Below are 13,632 nucleotides of genomic sequence, written 5' to 3' on the forward strand. Positions count from 1 at the left end.
CGCAGCCGCCGGCTTCCAGCACACATCCTATTTACGGTACCTTCCCTGTGTGCCTTCGCTGCATCTTGTTCCGGCTGGCGCAAGCAGCTCTTCTGGCCGAGTGATCATGTGTCCCTCGCTCATTAAGGTAATGAATATTCACATCTCTTCACTCCCATAGGCGTGGAGTGAATATTCATTACCTTAATGAGCGGGGACACGTGATCGCTCAGCCGCAGGAGCTGCTGGCGCCGGAACGAGATGCAGCGAGGGCACGCAGGGAAGGCAGGTAGGATGAGTTGTTTTTTTTTATAGGAACCATGCATAGGGATAGGGGATAAGGACAGGGATGGGGAGCCATGCATACCAGAATAGGGATGAGGGGTCAATGCATATCCGGCTTATACTCGAGTCAATGTGTTTTCACAGTTTTTCGTGGCAAATTTAGGTGCCTTGGCTTATACTCAGGTCGGCTTTTACTCGAGTATATACAGTACTTATTATGGCGCCTCTTGGTGATTTTTACATTTCCTGTCAGAGGGTCCACTTACTGCATCTAGTCCTAATGGTGACAATTTCAGTAGCTCAGTGCTATGTCCTAGACCTTTATGTACATAGGTCGCTGAAGGATGTCTGTTGTTGGGCAGCAAGCCACTAGAACTCTGAGCACTAGGAGCAAAGATGGTAGACATTATGAAAGGGGATCAAAATTACATCAAGGGGCACCATAAAAAGTATGTAACAGCACTATCTAAACACAGGAGCCTTTCTTTTTAATGTTTTGTGATCTAATAGAAAAATGTTTATTTATTTTTTTTAATTGTAATTTTTATTGTTATTGTTTAATGTTTCCAATTTTTACGGGAACAGAAATAATAATTAGGCATTTTAGATTTTTCGCTATCATTTATAGGTTAACAACTGATCTTATACTATAGTAATAGCTAAACATTTTCAAGTAGATAAAGGGTAAAATTTTACAAACAAATACACAGACTCAGACAAAAGGAAAGCAAGGGAAATTATGTGGAATGTTATGACCTAGTTATATTCATCTAATAGATGTCATATATTTAACCTGGACCAAAAGGAATCCCAAAGTTAAATCTTTCTACAGTAAAAATGTTTTGGTTTTTGCAAACTGGACATGTGGTCTAAACTACCACTGTCAGTTGTGGGTCGCACCAACTTGGTCAAGATGATCAGGATGCCACAATTGCTACACACACGTGGTCAAAATTGTTGGTGCCCCTCGTTAAATGGTCACAGAAATAACTTTGAATCTGACAAAAGTAATTAAAAGATCTATGCAAATGAACAAATGAAAGTCAGACATTACTTTTCAACCATGCTTCCACAGAATTTTTAAGAAAATACAACTCATGAAATAGACATGGACAGAAATGATGGTACCCCTGAAAATAATGTGACAAAAGGGACATCTTAAATCAAAGTGTGTCCACTAACTATCATCACAGGTGTGTACAATCTTGGAATCAGTGAGTGGGCCTGTATATAGGGCTCCAGATATTCACTGTGCTGTTTGGTGACATGGTGTGTATCACACTCAACATGGACCAGAGGAAGCGAAGGAAAGACTTGTCTCAGGAGATTAGAAAGAAAATTATAGACAAACATGTTAAAGGTAAAAGTTATAAAACCATCTCCAAGCAGCTTGATGTTCCTGTGACTACAGTTGCACATATTATTCAGAAATTTAAGATCTATGTGACCCACCCACTGTGGGTTTTTCTGTCATTAAACGAGGGGTACCGACAATTTTGACCACGTGTGTATGTGTTGCATAATGCTCCAATTTGGCTGCCCAAAATTAATGGGATGTTCAGAGACTTAATCTGGGGAAGACAATCTCCAAGAATTAAACTGGAAACTCTGCAAAGAGATAAAACAATGGGTGGCATTGCAGTCCCCAATTCATGGCTTATACATGGCAGCTCAGCTCCAGCACATTCGTGGGTGGGATGACCCTGGAAGGGTAGAGGGAGTTCAACGTTTACCACTTCAATCACATTTTAAATCACTCAGACTCTATGAAGCATTGGAGGCTCACAAATGTAAGATACCCTCTTCTAGAACCCCCAACTACGCTGTTAATATACAAACTTTGGGGGACGGTGAAGAAACTACAAGGTATACAAGGAATTTCACAATTTACGTCATTGTGGGAAATGCCATGGCTAATCTATATAATTTGGAAGGGTTTAAAAACTAAAGTGAAAAAGGAGTAGAAAGATTTACACATGTTTTAGAGGGAAATACACTCAAGGAATTCTCACAAATACAGAATGAATATGGACTACCCAACAATGAATTTTATAAGTATCTTCAGTTACGACATGCATATCAGGCTGAGGGTCCCATCCTAAATAACGGAGTGACCAAAAATGATGTAATACACAGAATAGCCAGCTCACATAACTCTGGAGGACTAATCTCATTACTTTATAGATATCTGGACGCAATGTCTAGTGTTACCCGATCATCCTAAGTTTGTATTCAGGAAAGCCCAATCTGTAGGTATGGTAATTTGATAGCTCCAACTATGAAAACGGCCAAGTCGCCACTCACCCGTTCCAGCTATACAGCAGTATCGGATGCTACCCCACCACCCAGGGAGGACACTGCCCCGGTGGCACAGTATACCTCCACTTATCCCCGCTAGTAACTCCATCAAGCTCCATATGGGACTACGCTGGGAGTGTACTCCGCATCATCCGCATTCAACAGGAACCATGACATATTGTCCTGCTACCCTGCTATCCACTGAGCACAAGTTTGTCCTCACTCTTTAACAGCACCCCTAATCATATGTCCTTGGGTTAATTACAGGTACTTTCAATACTAGTGGGATTTGATCACAGGGGATTTCTGCACCAGTATAGCAGTGATTATAACAGTCCATCTGTTAATAGCTACTTCTGTACATACGTACTTTCTTCTTCAGTGCAGATGTCTCATTTATAGATATTTACACTTTATAGATATCTGTTGGACCTGGTATTAACAAAACACCCCATACAGTCAAAAGAAAAATGGGAGGGCATGATAGGCCCTATTGAAGAGGGGTTGTGGTATGAAATACTGGAAAGAGTTCCACAGTTATCTTTGAGTGAGCCCCATATATTTTCTCACTTACAGGTACTACACCAGTCATATAGAACACCCCAATTTATCCATGATAAAGGGCTCCATCCAGACCCCATATGTGCTAGATATAAAACATCCCCGGCTAATATGCTTCATATGATGTGGACATACTCTGCTTTGGAGATCTTCTGGAGGGATGTAATATCGATCATTAATAGAACGGTCAATACAGATCCCGCACCATTAGTACGTATACTGGGAAATATAGATGATCTGAGCACTGACGAACATGGCAAAATAGCGGTAGCACACATGTTATACATGGCCAGGAAACTGATAGCCCAACATTGGTTATCAGAGCAGGCGCCCACAGTAACAGAATTTATAAATAAGATTAATTGGCTATTAAATCTGGAACAAACCATATATTTGAAAAGGAAGGCCATCTCCAAATTTGAAAAGATATGGCCTCCATGGATTGATGGCTTCGGCCTAGCATCCAGAGAACTGCAAACATTTTGACTAGGTTGATTTTGACTTATGTATAGATTCAATATAAAGACATGATAGGTGCTATATTCCATATTGGGCAGCTATAGACACGTATATAAATGTGCCAAACCAAGATCTAGATTCCCCATTAATATTGTTATGTTAGTGGTTACTCATATTTTAAGACTTCTAATCTGCTGTGGGCAGAACTGTGAAATATTTATCTTAAAATGTTATGTTTAATAGAGTTTCATGTTGTGGGGGGGGGATAGAAGAGGGACTGGGTCCCTTTCATGGTTGTGTTGTTGTTTTGTACTGCTGTGTTATAAAAATAATTTTAAGAAATATTTGATTTAAAAAAATGTTTTGGTTTTGACAGTTTCTTACACTATGTTGTCCAGTATTTTTCAGGTGGATAGTAATTTTTAGGAAATCTGTCACCAGACTTTTTTGTTACCCTATATGAGAGTAGCATAATGAATATGCAGAAACCCTGATTCCAGCAATGTATCACTTACTGGGCTGCTTGCTGCAGTTTTGATAAAATCACTGGTTTATCTGTTGCTGATCTGCCAGTGCTCTGAATGCTGAGCTCTGTATAGCCCTCCCACACCACTAATTTACAGCTTTCTGTGTACACTGAGCATATGGAGAAAGCTGCCAATCAGCTGTGAGGGCTAATGGAGGGATTATATAGAGATCATGAATATGGACGACGACATTGCGTAGATAGTATGAAGACCTTATTACAGAGTGTCAAGATGGGAAGCTCGATCATGGGACTCCTACTCAATACAAAGAATACAAAGATATTGACTACTGCCAGGTATGATTGGGACATATTTGAGACGGACGGCGACAAACTGGAAGTTGTAAAGGACTTCAACCTTCTCGGATCAATGATGCAGCGACGACACCTGAAGTCAATAGGAGAATAGCTATGATCAAATCAACAATGAAACCATTGGAAAAGGTGTTCAAATCGAGGAACATGTCACTGGTGAATAAGACACGGCTCTTACATATTCTGGTCTTTTTTGTAGTAACATACAGATGCGAAACCTGGACAATAAAGAAACACGACAGATGAAAAATCAGGACTGTTGAAATATGGTGCTGGAGAAGGATGTTATTAATACCATGGATGGCAAGAAGAGCAAGCAAATCAATTTTGGAACACATCAAGTCAGTCATGTTACTCGAAGCAAGGATCACCGAGCTACGACTTGCCTCTTTTGGACACATCAAGAGAGCAATCACTGGAGAAGGACATCATGGTTAGAAGAATAGAAGGAACAAGGCAAAAGGGAAGATCAGCAACTTGATGGCTTGATACTATCAAGATAACAGTGCAGAAGACCCTGGAGGACCTATCTAGGCTTGCACAACATCGATCTTCCTACAGAGCATTCATCCATCAAGTCGCAATGGCGTGAGACTGAGCTGAAGACTGACTTAAAATAAAAATAAACACTGCAACATGTTTAATAGGCCTCTACTGATAATCTCCTGCTGATAAAACAAGCAGCCTAGTGACACATAGCTGGAATCAGAGTCTTTGTCTCTACATGCTCTCACATTAGGTGACAAAAACCTGCTGACAGATTCCCTTTAAGCTAAGCTGTGTGAGTCTATTGCAAACAAAAAATTGCAGACACTGGTCACTAACATTAAGATTAGACTGTTCTCATGGAATTATTTAGTGACAATTTTTAGAGGATTAGATTGTATTAGGTATATTTACAGCACCTACAGGACATAAGGAAACTATTGGACATGCGGTTTTATTGTTTTGCAGGCCCTGGTTCCAGCAGCAATCCTTGTGCTGAGACGTATCATGGAGCACATCCTCACTCTGAGCCTGAGGTTAACTCTGTTGCGGACTTTATTTTGGCTCATGGCAATGTGAAAGCTATGCTTACCATACACAGCTACTCGCAGATGCTTCTCTTTCCCTATGGCTACACTACTAATCTAGCACCTGACCACGAGGAGCTGGTAAGAATGAACAAGCAGTGACCTGACCTCCTTTATTCACGTGACTTCTGTGGCCTATCACTGGTGTCATACATGCAAACGTCACATTTATTTCCCTACTCTTAGCAAATTTTGAAAAATCCTGGAAAATTCTCTTGTTGAACAAAATAAAAATCTACTAGAGAACAGTCAAGTATGCGCAACAGTGCGAAGTTTAGTGTATTTAGCTAGATGCTCAACTATGAAGACAGGCTTTTACCTTTAATACTTTTATAGATATATCCTTCCTTTATATAATATAGCAGGGGATTGGGGAGTGTGCAGGGCCATGTTAGTCCAGCACAAGAGAAAAATCTCAAAATACCAAATGCCACATAATGGGTGATAATGGTATTAACGCTGAAACTATATGTATTTCCCATTGGTTATGTGACTTTGGCTTACTCTTAGCTTTTAGCCCCAATGGGCTCACAAATGTCTTATCTCATATACTGTTGGGGCAATCTTATAGCAAGTCAACTAATTTATCAGTATAATATGTGATAAGCTCATATTATCTGGCAATTCATAGATATACGGGAAGAATGTGCACTACAACCTGTACATTCTCAAATGGTGCTCCTGGCTGGATATTGACCTGGAACACAAGGGCTGAAATGTCACCGATCCACCTCTACATGTACTAGTGAGGAAGTATAAACTACAAATTTTAAGTTAAACGTTAAACTGAGGACATCTTAGGTAAGGATGTGGATTATAGTGTGTGCTATTGCTCACATTAGAAAGACAAAAAGGACGAAATAGGTTATATGAATATTGTACGCTTGCGAACTTTTGAGGCTGGTTAGCTTCAGCAAAATTTTGTAACCCCTTTTTTTACTTTTTACTTTACTTTTACTTTACATTCAGATAAAAATAAAGAACATAGTAGACACTTGCTCTCCTTTGTATTTTCAATAACTGAAAATACAAGAAATATGAGATTACATAGTTACATAGTTATTAAGGTTGAAGGAAGACTTTAAGTCCATCTAGTTCAACCCATAGCCTAACCTAACATGCCCTAACATATTGATCCAGAGGAAGGCAAAAAAAAACCATGTGGCAAAGAGTAAACTCCACCTTGGAGAAAAAATTCCTTCCCGACTCCACATACGGCAATCAGACTAGTTCCCTGGATCATCGCCCTATCAAGGAATCTAGTGTATATAACCTGATTTGTGGTTTCAGAAATATATTATTTCTACACCTAATAATATTCATTATGTTCTTAGATGGAACTGGCTAAACAAACGGCGGTGTCCTTGGCATCCTTGCATGGAACGCGATATACTTATGGAACCACTATTGCTACCATTTGTAAGTACTACACTACTATAATAATTGTGTAAGTTATGGGATAATGTATTAGAGGTGGATACAATGGTATCCTCTAAGAACAAATTTTGGCACAAATATTTGTCCCTTCTTAAAGGTGCTTTTATACTGCACCATTGTTCCTAGAAACCTAATCTATATATATAATTGTCTAAGTCTAAGGGGTACTTCCGTCTTTCTGTCCTCATCTTCCGTCACAGATATCCCGCGTCGCTGATTGGTCTTGGCAGCTGCCTGTCATGGCTGCCACGACCAATCAGTGACGGGCACAGTCCGATTAGTCCCTCCCCTACTCCCCTGCAGTCAGTGCCCGGCGTCCGCTCCATAATCCCCTCCAGTCACCGCTCACACAGGGTTAATGGCAGCGGTAATGGGCCGCGGTGTAACGCACTCCGTTACCGCTGCTATTAACCCTGTGTGTCCTCAACTACCGTATATACTCGAGTATAAGCCTAGATTTTCAGCCCAAATTTTTGGGCTGAAAGTGCCCCTCTCGGCTTATACTCGAGTCATGGTCGGCGGGTGAGGGGGAGAGAGGACTGTCCCATACTCACCTGCTCCCAGCACTCCTAACGCTGTCCCAGCCTGTCCCATGGTCTCCCACGCTGCAGCTCTTCCTCTATTCAACGGTCACGTGGTACCACTCATTAAAGTAATGAATATGGACTCCACTCCCATAGGGGTGGAGCCGCATATTCATTACTGTAATGAGCGGTACCATGTGACCGCTCATTACAGGAAGAAGCTGCGGTACCATGGGACAGGCAGGGACAGCGTCAGGAGCACCAGGAGCAGGTGAGTATTTCATAGTCACCTGTCCGCGTTCCATCCGCCGGGCGCCGCTCTGTCTTCCCATCCTCTTGCAGTGACTGTGCAGGTCAGAGGGTGCGATGACGTATTAGTGTGCGCGCCGCCCTCTGCCTGAACAGTCAGTGCGGAGAGACAGGACGCTGAGCAGCAGCGACGAGAGGTGAGTATGTGATTTTTTTTTATTGCAGCAGCAGCATTACATGTGGCACAATCCTGTATGGAGCGTCTATGGGACCATAAAGAACTGCATGGAGCATTATATGGGGCATCTATGGGGCCATAACTGCATGGAGCATTATATGGGACATCTATGGGGCCATAACTGCATGGAGCATTATATCGGACATCTATGGGGCCATAACTGCATGGAGCATTATATGGGGCATCTATGGGGCCGTAACTGCATGGAGCATTGTACGGAGCATCTATGGGGCCATAACTGTATGGAGCATTATATGGAGCATCTATGGGACCATAACTGCATGGAGCATTATATGGGACATCTATGGGGCCATAACTGCATGGAGCATTATATAGGCCATCTATGGGGCCATAACTGCATGGAGCATTATATGGAGCATCTATGGGGCCATAACTGCATGGAGCATTATATGCGACATCTATGGGGCCATAACTGCATGGAGCATTATATGTGGCATCTATGGGGCCATAACTGCATGGAGCATTATACGGGACATCTATGGGGCCATAACTGCATGGAGCATTATATGGAGCATTTATGGGGCCATAACTGCATGGAGCATTATATGGGCCATCTATGGGGCCATAACTGCATGGAGCATTATATGGAGCATCTATGGGGCCATAACTGCATGGAGCATTATACTACGTGGCTGGGCAATATACTACGTGGCTGGGCAATATACTACGTGACTGGGCAATATACTACGTGGCTGGGCAATATACTACGTGGCTGGCCAATATACTACGTGACTGGGCAATATACTACGTGGACATGCATATACTAGAAAACCCGATGCGTTAGAATCGGGCCACCAACTAGAGAGTTCCCCCATACATATGTATATATTAATAAACAAGGTTCATTATCATAGTTTACATAGTCCCCTGAGGAAGGAAATATCCGAAACGCGCGTCGGGAAGTACTCCCACTTGGAATTTTACTTTTTCCATTTGTAAACTATGATAATGTACCTTGTTGATTAATATATATATACAGTATATGTATGGGGGAACGCTCTTTGAATGTTTCTAAATGTTTCTTGGTACTATATGATGTGTTTTTTATATAACATCCGAGTCGGTGTAAGCATCATGATGAGCCTCACTTTGTTAGAGCAGATGTGGCACCCTGTCTCCCTTGCCATGTAGTGTGCATATGATTGCCAATTTTAGCCGACCTAGCTGCTAGACACTTTTTTTGTATTCTTATATTTAAATAAACTTTGCAATATTTATTCATTTCCTGGACTATTGCACTGATTTTTTCCTGCCGGTTTCTTTGTTCTAATTTCCAGTGTGTCCCACACTTCCTGGTACTAAGGCTCTATAATTAGATTCTTGTAATTATAATGCTTGTATATTGTTTTATGAACCTTATGTGTTTTCCTTGTCTTTATGTAAATGAACCAAATTGTCTGCAGCACTAGCCTAGATGTGTATAGATTTTTATTCTCTGGATGCTTTGGATTTAATTTTTATCCATTGACAGTAATGAGAGGTCTTGAAAATGGTAAGCTATTGACATATAAAGTATGCTAGAAAGTTGCAGAACTTTTCATTAAAGGTGTTGTCCGGTCTAAAATGAGAAGTCTGCAGTAACTCTGTAACACTGTGCGCTGCGAGGATTTGCCACTTTCTGAATTGAGACCGGACAACCCCTTTAACTACATATTAATCTTTATTAACATGAACCAAATTCTGAATAAGACAAAACCATTTCCAAACATTTGCTGAATGTGATTAATATACAAATATTTAATGCAAAACTATTATATACAGGTCCTTCTCAAAAAATTAGCATATAGTGTTAAATTTCATTATTTACCATAATGTAATGATTGCAATTAAACTTTCATATATTATAGATTCATTATCCACCAACTGAAATTTGTCAGGTCTTTTATTGTTTTAATACTGATGATTTTGGCATACAACTCCTGAAAACCCAAAAAACCTGTCTCAATAAATTAGCATATCAAGAAAAGGTTCTCTAAACAACCTATTACCCTAATCTTCTGAATCAACTAATTAACTCTAAACACATGCAAAAGATACCTGAGGCTTTTAAAAACTCCCTGCCTGGTTCATTACTCAAAACCCCCATCATGGGTAAGACTAGCGACCTGACAGATGTCAAGAAGGCCATCATTGACACCCTCAAGCAAGAGGGTAAGACCCAGAAAGAAATTTCTCAACAAATAGGCTGTTCCCAGAGTGCTGTATCAAGGCACCTCAATGGTAAGTCTGTTGGAAGGAAACAATGTGGCAGAAAACGCTGTACAACGAGAAGAGGTGACCGGACCCTGAGGAAGATTGTGGAGAAGGACCAATTCCAGACCTTGGGGAACCTGAGGAAGCAGTGGACTGAGTCTGGTGAGGAAACATCCAGAGCCACCGTGCACAGGCGTGTGCAGGAAATGGGCTACAGGTGCCGCATTCCCCAGGTAAAGCCACTTTTGAACCATAAACAGCGGCAGAAGCGCCTAACCTGGGCTACAGAGAAGCAGCACTGGACTGTTGCTAAGTGGTCCCAAGTACTTTTTTCTGATGAAAGCAAATTTTGCATGTCATTCGGAAATCAAGGTGCCAGAGTCTGGAGGAAGACTGGGGAGAAGGAAATGCCAAAATGCCTGAAGTCCAGTGTCAAGTGCCCACAGTCAGTGGTGTGGGGTGCCATGTCAGCTGCTGATGTTGGTCCACTGTGTTTCATCAAGGGCAGGGTCAATGCAGCTAGCTATCAGGAGATTTTGGAGCACTTCATGCTTCCTGGCACCTGCTCACAGTGCCAAAACCACTGGTAAATGGTTTACTGACCATGGTATTACTGTGCTCAATTGGCCTGCCAACTCTCCTGACCTGAACCCCATAGAGAATCTGTGGGATATTGTGAAGAGAAAGTTGAGAGACGCAAGACCCAACACTCTGGATGAGCTTAAGGCCGCTATTGAAGCATCCTGGGCCTCCATAACATCTCAGCAGTGTCACAGGCTGATTGCCTCCATGCCACGCCGCATTGAAGCAGTCATTTCTGCCAAAGGATTCCCGACCAAGTATTGAGTGCATAACTGAACATTATTATTTGATGGTTTTTTTGTTTGTTATTAAAAAACACTTTTATTTGATTGGACGGGTGAAATATGCTAATTTATTGAGACAGGTTTTTTGGGTTTTCAGGAGTTGTATGCCAAAATCATCAGTATTAAAACAATAAAAGACCTGACAAATTTCAGTTGGTGGATAATGAATCTATAATATATGAAAGTTTAATTGTAATCATTACATTATGGTAAATAATGAAATTTAACACTATATGCTAATTTTTTGAGAAGGACCTGTATTATCATACAGTTAGAGACGCAATAATGCATCATTTTGTAAATTGTTTTTGTTTTCTTTTTTTCTTTGAATGTTTTGCGCTCTCTTCAGACCGAGCAGATGGTACAACGACTGACTGGGCATATAACAATGGCATTAAGTATTCCTACACCTTTGAGTTAAGAGACACAGGAAAATATGGCTTCCTCCTTCCTGCTGAGCAGATTGTTCCCACAGCAGAAGAGACGTGGCTGGCACTCATGACAATTATGGAACATGTGAAGAATCACCCCTATTAACTCTCTGTGTTTGTCTGGACAATACAGAATTAAACATCATTGCATCTTACCTGAAACAATAAACGTATATTTACCTTTGTCACTGGGCACTTTTGGTCATTTCATTTTAATTTCTGCTACCAGGGAATGGGTTATCTATTAACATACAGATTGCAGAAGACCTCTCATTTCACTGCTTATCCTAACTTTATAAATAAATTATTTTGTAGTGCTGTGACAGCAAAGGACTATAGTTTGACATTAATTAATAAATTCTGTGGCTCATTTTGTGAAGGAGAGAATGGCTAATGAAATCAATTATTAACCTTACATAAGCTAGTTCAGATGTGGTGTGGCAAGATGGCGCCTACATCCTGGAACTGCGCCCTGGAATCCTTGGAATGTGAAGTGGATACACTGAAGATCATATATGGAACAGGCCTAACATGGACCTATCACAGACTGACACGATGGCTGCTGTGAAGCTGTGCGACTTTTTGCCAGCTTTTGCCGAGAGAGGAGCACATATCTGACTTTGTGTCCGAGATATTTCTTCTATGCATGCACTTGGCTCATATTTATTAGGTCAGGGGCCTTCAATCTCTAAGATCTCAGCTTAAAGAGATCCCCCAGCTATTTTAAAGGAAGCCACAAGCAAAAGGCTGTGTGAAATAATGATTACACTGCAAGGTATTAATAATTGTCAATGAGGGACATTTAGTAAGAGAGAAGGGCTAAAATGTAGTCTCAAGTAGCAACAGAAAGCTGACATACATGCTTTGCAATTTTTGCATTCTACTTGGCAAGGGGGTGGTGTGATTTAAAGGAGTTGTCAACTACTCGGACAACCCCTCCTCAATGCCTATGTTTCCCTTTTGTAATTACCGCTGGCTTCACCCTCCCCGCCTTCGGATGAATCACATACATCAGGAGAAAGTGATGTATGTGAAACATAGGGATTGAGAAGGGGTTGGCCAAGTAGTGGACAACCCTTATAAAGGAAAAGGGCATGGCTAATTGGAAATAGGTTGTAGCTTCGAATACATAATTCTGTGACAGAATTGTGCCAAAAATATTATACAAATTATTGGGGCAAAGTAAGTCAAACAATAGGTTTTGTAAAGTTCAACTTTTTGATGACCCAGTCACTTTTCTGAATAAAACTTATTTAATTGCAAGCAAGCAGCTTGCTGGCAGGTTCCCTACAAGAAATCTCAGGGACTTCGTCACTGATGGCCTATCAATGTTATGATAGACCAGACCTCTCAGATTCCTGATAATCAGCAAATGAAAGTGCTGTTGGGAATTATCGTTATATAACCACAGTAATGACACCAAGATAATGCTGAGAATAAAGCTATAGTCCCTTATAGGGAATGTGTAATTTACCTCTTTTCAATTTTTAAACAGCAGGGGGAGCAGCTGCTCAAATTTGCCATGAAAACCTAGGGTACTCCTAGCTCACATTATGCCTACAGATAAATTCCTGTTTGATGACTCTCTTGTTGAGAACCTACAGTTCATGCTGGATCCTCACAAGATCTCCTTCTCCACTCCCCTCTTATCTCTTCTTCCCACAACCGCATTCAAGACTTCTCCCGTGCTTCCCCCACACTCTGGAACTCTCTACTCCAACACATCAGACTCTCGCCTACCATAGAAACCTTCAAAACGAACCTGAAGACTCACCTCTTCGGACAAGCCTACAGCCTGCAGTAATCCTCAACCTACTGAACCACCACACGACCAGCTCTACCCTCTCCTAGTGTATCCTCACCCATCCCCTGCAGACTGTGAGCCCTCATGGGCAGGGTCTGTCTCTCTCCTTCTGTACCTGTTTGTGCATTGTTATTGCTCATGTTTATTGTATTTGTCTATATTTGCCCCTTTTCACATGTAAAGCGCCATGGAATAAATGGCGCTATAAAATTGTATAATGATAATAATAATAGATACTCAAATGAGATGTCATAAGGGGGCATTGTCAGTGCGCATTGTGAGGAGATAAACAGGGAGCAGAGAAAGCGGAGACCAACTTTTCAACCTTTTCCCACATATCATGATTCAAACATAAAGATACCAAATGTAAATT

At 41.1% G+C, this 13,632-nt stretch overlaps 1 protein-coding gene across 1 annotated transcript in view; it reads left to right on the top strand.

The window, feature by feature from the left end:
- The window catches only part of LOC143773620 (carboxypeptidase A1-like), a 97,282-nt gene extending 85,635 nt beyond the window's left edge, over positions 1-11,647 (top strand). Inside the window, exons 9-11 of the mRNA XM_077261019.1 lie at positions 5,378-5,577; positions 6,831-6,915; positions 11,374-11,647. Of these exons, the coding sequence (XP_077117134.1) occupies positions 5,378-5,577; positions 6,831-6,915; positions 11,374-11,561 (473 nt within the window). The 3' untranslated portion in view covers positions 11,562-11,647. The remainder of the gene's footprint in view (positions 1-5,377; positions 5,578-6,830; positions 6,916-11,373) is intronic.
- Positions 11,648-13,632: the final 1,985 nt, after the last annotated feature.

Source organism: Ranitomeya variabilis, chromosome 5 (genome assembly GCF_051348905.1).
Source record: "Ranitomeya variabilis isolate aRanVar5 chromosome 5, aRanVar5.hap1, whole genome shotgun sequence".
Taxonomy (NCBI): Eukaryota; Metazoa; Chordata; class Amphibia; order Anura; family Dendrobatidae; genus Ranitomeya; species Ranitomeya variabilis.